This window comes from Macadamia integrifolia, chromosome 7, assembly GCF_013358625.1.
Source record: "Macadamia integrifolia cultivar HAES 741 chromosome 7, SCU_Mint_v3, whole genome shotgun sequence".
Lineage (NCBI taxonomy): Eukaryota > Viridiplantae > Streptophyta > Magnoliopsida > Proteales > Proteaceae > Macadamia > Macadamia integrifolia.
In genome coordinates, this window is record NC_056563.1 from 6340900 (window position 1) to 6349996 (window position 9097).

General features: G+C 36.5%; 1 protein-coding gene across 1 annotated transcript; it reads left to right on the forward strand.

The window, feature by feature from the left end:
* The first annotated feature begins 813 nt into the window (after positions 1-813).
* On the forward strand, positions 814-9097 carry LOC122083709 (homogentisate phytyltransferase 1, chloroplastic-like). Its single transcript, XM_042651593.1, has 14 exons — positions 814-1196; positions 1322-1369; positions 5248-5543; positions 5648-5731; positions 5809-5883; positions 6045-6128; positions 6265-6354; positions 6904-7005; positions 7337-7432; positions 7893-7964; positions 8048-8143; positions 8260-8364; positions 8527-8601; positions 8711-9097. The coding sequence occupies exons 1-13, from the start codon at positions 1124-1126 to the stop codon at positions 8566-8568; spliced, it is 1263 nt and encodes a 420-aa protein (XP_042507527.1). The 5' UTR covers positions 814-1123; the 3' UTR covers positions 8569-8601; positions 8711-9097.

Consider the following 9097-nt stretch of genomic DNA (forward strand, 5'->3'; position numbering starts at 1 on the left):
CTTCTTTCTTCTTCCTTTTTCAATGCTCTCCAGTCTAGTTGAAGTTTTATTTACCAATCTCATTGAAGATTTGCATACATAGTAAATTCTCATAGGTTAATAATATCTACCCAAGAAGTAATAATAAAATCCTAGATATTCAAGAGCTTTGTTTACTTTATAAATTCAAATTTGTCCCCTGCCATACATGCAAATTTTACTATCCAAATCACTTCCCTGATGATTAATATGTAAACATGATATTTAGATATGTGTGGTCAAGTCTCTCATATGCTCGGTGCCTAAAAATAGTTATGTTGATTTTTTTCTTACCTCATCCTATTTTGAGAGCAAAGCAAGAGAGAGAGAGAGAGAGAGAGAGAGAGAGAGAGATGATGATGGCAGTTGTAGAAAGAAGGAATCGCGTTGAAGAAATAGCAAGGAGCGAGAGAGAGAGAGAGATTTCCTAGTAGAATCGAAAGAGGAGTCCGATTGTATTGGATTTTTATTATTTATTTATTTATTTATATAAAAAAAATATTAGACAAGTTAAATAATCACGTCCGTCATCTCTCCACCCTAAAAATTAGGAATCAGTTACAATATAAAAAACTAATAAATGATTTAAATTAATCTAATATTAAATAGATAATTAATATTAAAAAAAATGAAAATAAGATTATGTACGTCATGCTTCCACTCGCCATATATATATATATATATCATCGAATTGAACCCTTCATAGCTTTTTTTCTTTTTTTCTTTCTTTCTCTCTCTCTCTCTCCATATATATATATATATAAAGGGTTCAAATTCGATGAATCCATTGGCCTCACCAAAAGTAAAAAACAGTGGTTTTCTGAGTCTGTAGTTTGTTAGGAGGAGAGATCCTAACGCTTGCCAATCCGCATACCACTTGGCAGTTGGCACCTTCCTTTTAAGAATGGCTGGAAAAAGGAATCATCGAACCAAAAAAAGTCCTATTTAATTACATTCAAAGCAGACGATTCCCCATTACAATCCCAGCTCGATCACATAAATATAAGGGGAAATGCCCCTCTCCCGTCTCTTTTCGCAGTAATCTACAAAGCAACAAAGGGAGAGAGAGAGAGAGAGAGAGAGATAGAGAAAGAGGGGCTTAGCCATGGGTGGTGGTGGTACGCAAGCTTTCTCCTTGGTTCTTCCTTCCCCAAGTTACAGACCACAAGAACCTGCAGGTTTGATCTTTTCCTCTCTCTGTTATTGTTTTTGGAGAATGGGTTTCTCTGTTTATTTCCAGGTAATGGAATGGGTCTTCTTTGAATCTGATCCTTTTCCGTTTTGTTTCTTTAAAAATTTTTAGGTGGGCTGTTGGTGGAGGAGATGAGATTCAGAACTACCCATGGAAGAGGTGAATCCACTTCTTAATTTTTCTTCCTTTTTTCTTACCTTCTGGATTATAAGTTCCGATTTTTGATCTTCTGATTCCTCTCTCTCTCTCTAGCAGTGAGAGAGTTTGGTTTTGGCGTTAAAGAAAAGATTGGTTTCTCTATCATGCGCCTGGGGCTTTGTTTAGGCCCACAGAATCTTTGTCATCAGAAATGAAGATTAACCCTAGTCTTGCTTTCTAATTATAACGTAAGTGAATAAAATGGCAAATATTTACCGGTCCATCCCGGCCCGGTCCGGTCGAGTTCAACTTGGACGAGCTGAGTTTTGGCCCAATGGCTTGGGTTTTTTACATTCATTGTCCTATGATAGACCTACCCATTTTTTGAGAGTCCGGGCTGGGCTTCGTTCCACTATTGGTTTATATTATCTGTTATTATGCCTTTCTGCCTCATAGCTATGGGTTTTAGTGTTAATTTCAAACCGAAATGGTTTATTGAAATCAAACCAAATCAAACCATTTAAATTGAAACTATTAAAACCCATTAGTATTTGGATAAACTGTTCAAAGCAATAAAACCGATTACAGACCAAATAAAAATCAATAGGATAAACCCTGATTAAACCATGTACAACCCATATAACAATAAACCGAATCGATAAGTAAACTGTATAATTGGAACTGATTAATAATTAGTTCGGTTTTGGTTTCTGTCCATATTATCATGAACTGAACCACACCGTTTTAAACCAGAACTGAACCAAATGACACTGCTGGACTGTGTTTTTAAATTGAATCTATTAATAGGCCCAGTTCTAGTTTTTCTGGTTCCATTGCTGGTTCGGCCAGGTTCTTAACACTATGGTCAAGAATACTTTGGGATATAATTCAGAAAATTTTCATGGGAGAAAAAATATGGCAAAAGGTTCAGCAAGGGAACTCAGGATGGTCCCCTATTGTCTGCCATGTGGCGTGTTAAGTGGAACTATCAGTTGAATGGCTAACTCAATTGGATAATCCCACCATGTATTGCACCATTTCCATCATTTTTCCAATGATCCAAGACATCTAACTCTGATATATATTTGTTATTATGACAACAACAAACTTAGCCTTATCCCAACTTAATGGGGTCGGCTACGTGGATTAAAACAAAACAAAGTAGCTAAAAACTGAGGTCTAAAAAGAAAAGGTGGATGAAGAGATGAGAAAAGAGAGATAAGAAATGAGATTAGAAATGAAAATGAAAAAGACACAAGAAAGATAAAGATTGCAAGATCAAAGTAAGAGGAAAGTGTTAAGATTTTTATGTGGGCTTAACTGATACCGATTGATCCATTGGGCCTAAGCAATTATATACCCACTTTGATTAGGAAACTCCTAGCCTAATCCATTATGGGAATGAATTAGGGTTTTAGGGATTCTATTATAAATAGAAGCTAAAGGTCCCTGTAGCCGTCACTTTAACACCTTCATGGTTTTGGAAGCACAGACTCCCCCACAGGAATAGTGCATGTGGGAGTATTCCAAGGGTGAAAGGCTGCAGAATATCTTAGTGGCTGAGACTCCATTGTGTAGTTCTTTGTTACAATCTTCATGAGACTAATCTTCAAGACATGGGAGAGAGTTACGTGATCAATACTTATGGGACTGCTAAATTTACACACAGGTATTCTTCTACTGCCATTGATTATCATGTATGGGGTAAATCTATATGTTTGTGTGTTCTTGGTTTAGGAATTACACCCATGGTTAATCTTTTATGATTGATTTATGATTCTTATATTCTAATATCAATGGGGTTATTCATATGATTTTATGGTAAAGAATCCCCAACAATTGGTATCAGAGCTAACCCTTATGGTGTTAGAATACAAGAATCATAAACCAATCATAAAAGATTAACCATAGGTGTAGTCCCTAAACCAAGAACACACAAACATATAGATTTACCCCATACATGATAATCAATGGGACTAGAAGAATACTTGTGTGTAAATTTAGAAGTCCCATAAGTATTGATCACGTAACTCTCTCCCATGTGCTTGAAGATTAGTCCCATGAAGATTGTAACAAAGAACTACACAATGGAGTCTCAGCCGCTAAAGATTCTGCAGCCTTTCACCCTTGGAACATTCTCACATGTACTATTCCTGTGGGGGGACCGTGCTTCCAAAACCATGAAGGTGTTAAAGTGATGGCCATAGGGACCTTTAGCTTTTATTTATAATAGAATCCCTAAACCCTAATTCATTTCCATAATGGATTGGGTTGGAAGTTTCCTAATCAAAGTAGGTCTATAATTGCTTGGGCCCAATGGATCAATCGGTATCAGTTAAGCCCACATAAAAATCCTAACAATCTCTCACTTGGGCTACACTGATACTGATGTCTTTCCATTAACACATGGCCAAATAATCCCAAACTGAACACCACTCAAACAAACTTTGATTCAATCAATAATCTCTATTGTTGAACAATAGTAGAAAATACACCTCAATATACGGCATATAACTATCTAATGTTACAAACAATAGAAAACTATCAATCCAAATCGCCTGGAAACATATATATATATATAAGGAATTGATATCATACCTGTGATCACATGAAATATACATTTCCTTGTAGGCCCTTTCTTGATCTAAAGATCAGCCTACCTTGAAAATCTCGCAGGTAGTAAACTTTGATATTAATCAACACTTAGGCAAACCGCCATTTTCTTGAATTAATATCTTACTTTGGCATACCGCTATGGCTAACCGCCACTTTCATGGATTTAGGTTAAATACCACCATAAATCACAAACTTTGGCAAACCGCCTGTGTTTAATCACCACTACCATGGATTTATGTTAAATACCACCATAAATCACAAACCTTGGTAAACCACTACTTCTTTGGACTTAGGTTAAATATCGCCATAAATCACAGACTTTGGCTAAATACTGCCATACATCACAAATTCTGACGAAATATCGTCAATTACTTTGGCTAAGCACTGCCAATAAACCTTAGCAAGACACCGCCTTTAAACTTTGACTTTTGTCGTCTTTAAATTTTGGTTGTCACCACCATGATATCTTTGGTTAAATGAAATCATAAAACTCCCACTAACCAAGCATATCAAAAACCTCAATAACACCAATGTCAGAAAACATGGTTTTTGAGCACTTTGTCAATAAACTTGGATGACATCACATTTGGGCAAATGTCACCTTTACCTTGAGAAACACACAATTGAACTGAATATACCACTTTGGTGGGTTTCATTCATTCCTATAATGTTTTCAATATTGGAGATGAATATATGTACAGAAGTGTATGCTTTAATGTGTTTCTTACACAACTAGGGACAACACAAACAAATGAAGCATAAATATACATAAATAATTTAGAGAACAGGATTTAAGATAAAATCATTCCAAAATTACTCTAAAATCATTATAAACTTAATAGGGTAACAAAATTGTTCCTATTTCCCCTCAGTTGTGCTTTGATCAGCAACAACACCTGTTTGGGTTCCCTGAGAACCAAAACCAGATCAAGTAACCCTAAAAATCTCAGGTATGAAACAGAAAGAGGAAAAGTCAAAACTTAGGAATAGCTACTATTCAACAAAAATTAGGAATAGCTCACACACACACACATACTGTTCTAGACTATGGAGTACTAGGAACTGCAAATAATAATCCAACCTCCTTACTATATTGTTAGCTTTTCCCCTGTTTTGCACTTATTTACTTGCTCATGGCTAAACTTGGAGGAGAGTCCATATTTGTAAACTAACATTGTCTTTATTCTAGGGTTGTCTGAAGGCTCCATTTCTATTTTCCTTTCTCCTACTTCCCATTATAGTTTTTTTTCCCTGGATGATATATTGACTTTGGATTTGTGTAGGTGTTAGGTCATTTCAAGTGCCAGTTAGTCGGATGTATAATAATATTCTGAATAGATACCATGCAAAACAGTGGTCCAGATGTTGTTCACAAGAATTCTTAGCCAAAACCTCCATTGAGAAAACTGAGAAGCTTCCTACGAGGCAATGTAGATTATTGAAGAAATATCGCCTTTCTGCAACAATAGAGAAAGACTATATATCAAGGAATGCGGATGCCGGAAAATTTAGGACATGGCTTTTGCAAAAATTGAATGCATTCTACCTGTTTTCTCGTCCTCATACCATAATTGGCACAGTGAGTTGAACTCTCGCATTCTTCTTGGCATTAATTATGATACATTTCATGGAGGAGAACTTCTTAAAGCGACAACTCAAGTTTTCTCGTTTTTGACTTGCCAGGTTGTTGGAATAACATCAGTTTCCCTTCTTCCAGTTGAAACTATTGCTGACCTATCTCTGACATTTTGGATGGGTTTACTGAAGGTAAGAAGAGAAGAAGAAAAAGTTTTGCAATTCATTGCTGTGGTTACTTTTGACTGGAAAGAACTTTGTTATCTCAGGCTTTGATACCGGGATTATTGATGAACATTTATGTGGTTGGAGTGAATCAGTTATTTGATGTTGACATTGACAAGGTATAGGCAATGCAATTTTTTTAAAGATTCTAGACATTCACATCCCAATTGTGGCAGCTCCTTCTAAATAGGCTTTGGACTCCAAGGCACTCCACATTAGTTTAGTTTCTAACTCTGGTCTTATCCTGTTGTTGGGTATTAACATTTTTGTATTTTCTCAGGTCAACAAACCAAATCTTCCACTTGCTTCGGGGGAATTCTCAATGGGGACTGGAGTAGCGTTGGTTGTTTTGTCTTCCTTAATGGTATTTTTTTTCCTTACAGATGCAAGCTTTCAGTTGCTTAGGATACACATACTGAAAATTTAGGGGCTAGTAAACCTTAATGTGGGCATACAATGAGATCTTTTCATCTTCTAACATCTTGGTTTTTATTTTGTAGAGCTTTGCCATGGGATTCATGTTTCAGTCCCCACCACTCATGTCTGCCCTTCTCATTAGCTTTCTTCTTGGAAGTGCTTATTCCATTGAAGTAAGTTGTCCCCCACCACCATACACTTATTTGTTTAGTTTATTATGCTCAAAACCGTAGTTTCAAAAAAAAAGACAAGACATAAAACCAGACATGGATCTAATTACAGTTTTTCCAGCTCAAACTGTCAGTTTTCATAAAAACCACGAATACAGGATCCAAAAAGGTGGCCCATTCAAGTCATACCTGGTTCACAGGATGGACCACTCCTGTTTGGAAACTATGGAAAAACTTGAGATGGAAAGTAAAATGGATAAAGAAATTCTATGACTGAGAGAAAGAGACTGTTCAGAGATTCTCATCCTTTTTTTGCCCCTAGTTCAGATGCCATAAGTTCTTCAATAGGATGGGCGTAGTTCAATTTGGCACCAAGAAATATTAGGTTCTTTAGCAGAATCACCTTAATCACATTGAAGTTCTATGCAGATATGAGGGAGAACTTCCTATTCTCAATGATATTCAGAGTCCTCATGACAGAAGTTGACCTTTGTTAGTGGAATTTATTTCTTGATCTCTCTTTTATAATTGCTCTTCTTTTTGCATCTTTAGCTTCCCTTGCTCAGATGGAAAAGAAATGCATTTCTTGCTGCAACATGTATCTTGATTGTGAGAGCTATTGTTGTCCAACTTGCTTTCTTTATGCACATCCAGGTACTCAAAATTTTTCATTTTTCCTTCACCTCTACAGAAGATTGACATGCCACTTCCTACTTGTTCAACATGAATCATAGTTGTCATGGCGCCTAGGTGAACCAAGGTGGTCGAGGGGGGCAAAAATTAAGGCAACACTAGCAAGGCTCCAATGCGCCAATCCAGACGAAGCCTCCTGGATGCCTAGGCAATGCCTTGACAACTATGACATGTATAGTTCCACTGTTGCTATTAAATATTTTGATTGATGGATGTGAATTTACTTCACTATCTTAAATGGGTAATCTATAAACTGTGACTGTTTGATTGACATTGCGCAATAAATTTGCAGAAATATGTATTTGGAAGGCCAGCAGTCCTTACAAAGTCAGTGGTATTTGCGACAGTTTTCATGTGTTTCTTTACAGCTGTTATTGCGCTGTTCAAGGTAAAATGTTCAACGACACCACATATTATGGGTTTGAAAATGGTCTATTTGGTTATGTTTCTAAACTGAGTTCAGTTAAAGCATTCGAAACAAAAGGATTAATTGAAAGTTGAAGAAAAGACATGCATTTGTTTGGATGATTAGAAGGGACTAGTACGATTCATATGATACCATGTGTTAGAAATCAAATTGTGATCTGAAAAGCTGAGAGTAAGTACCTGCATTTCAGCGGAGTATTTAACTTCTAAGGAAGGATTTGTGAGGGAGCAGTGAGGCTAACTAAATGTTTTGCTTAAGATAGATAGAGAGAATCGTTTGCTCTGTATTTATGTAAAGTAATTTCAGAATCCAAATAGTTCCAATTCACTAGTCCTTCAAAATGGCTTTGCTTTTCTCAAGTTCATATTCTTTTGTTACACTCTCTACTTATATGATAATAGTATGTATCTGATGTGAACAGGACATACCTGATGTGGATGGGGATAGGTATTTTGGCATTCAGTCCTTTAGCGTCTCTTTAGGCCCAGAAAGAGTTAGTATAGTAATTCCACTTGACCTTATTTTAAACTTCACAGGAATCAAAATGCTAATTAGATTGGGCATCCTTTGTCGCAGGTTTTCTGGCTTTGCATCAATTTGCTGCTGCTGGCATATGGCTCTGCTGTGGTGGTTGGAGCTTCTTCAGAATTCTTATATAGCAAGCTTCTTATCGTAAGTAATAGATATCTGCAGTGCTATATATAGCGCTGCAACACTGCACTTGGTGCTATGAAACACATTATACTTGATATCAGTTGGTTGTCAGTCTTCATGATGAAATTTTGCAGGTACTGGGCCACTTCACTCTCGCTTCAATTCTTTGGTTCCGTGCCCGATCTATTGATCTTACAAATAAAGCATCCATAACTTCCTTTTACATGTTCATATGGAAGGTAGATAATATCCATCAACACAGTTATATTTGTATATAAACTTTCTGGATCAATTACCGTTATCTGGTTGCCCTTCAGCTTTGTGAATGGTCACTGTCATTTCCAAGAGTTATATAATTGTGGATTTTTTAGTGCCCAAAACTGATTTTTTTTTTATGGCAGCTATTTTATGCGGAATACCTTCTTATCCCGTTTGTTCGCTGAGGATGCTGCTCTAGAGTTCAGATGCATAAAGAGGTAGGAGCTAATATTTTCAACCCAACTTTAACCGTTTGTAATGGAAATTCTACCTTCTTTTTTCTTTTCTTCTTGGTTGTTAATTGGACTTTGGATGGCTTACCACCAGGTGAAGATTTTGCTGGGTTAGTGGAAATGAGGGCTAGCTCGGCCGGCTTTGGGCTTTAAACTCTGCTCATCGGATTATGGAGTGGCAGGAGATGCTTAGTCTTCGACTTCATTTCTTGATCAGGGACTTCTTAATGAGTTTCAGGATCTGCCAACAACCCTTTCAGATGTTCTACACTTCATTATTAATTACTTGATATTTGGTGTTGATATTGTGAATTCATCTTCATACAAAGGTCTCTTCCTGACCTTCAAAGAACTTGGGATTGATCCATCTGCATTATCAACAGTAGGAGGGGATAAGTATTTTTATTTAATATCTTTTTGTGGATAATCTAAGATATATTGATCAAGAAATTAATAGTGCAATAACCTGCAGCTTATCAGA

Coding starts and splice junctions, on each gene's coding strand:
- LOC122083709 (XM_042651593.1), top strand. CDS start 1,124: ATGGGTGGTGGTGGTACGCAAGCTTTCTCCTTGGTTCTTCCTTCCCCA. Junction 1,197..1,321: donor CAGACCACAAGAACCTGCAG/GTTTGATCTTTT, acceptor AAAAATTTTTAG/GTGGGCTGTTGGTGGAGGAG. Junction 7,433..7,892: donor CTGTTATTGCGCTGTTCAAG/GTAAAATGTTCA, acceptor TGATGTGAACAG/GACATACCTGATGTGGATGG.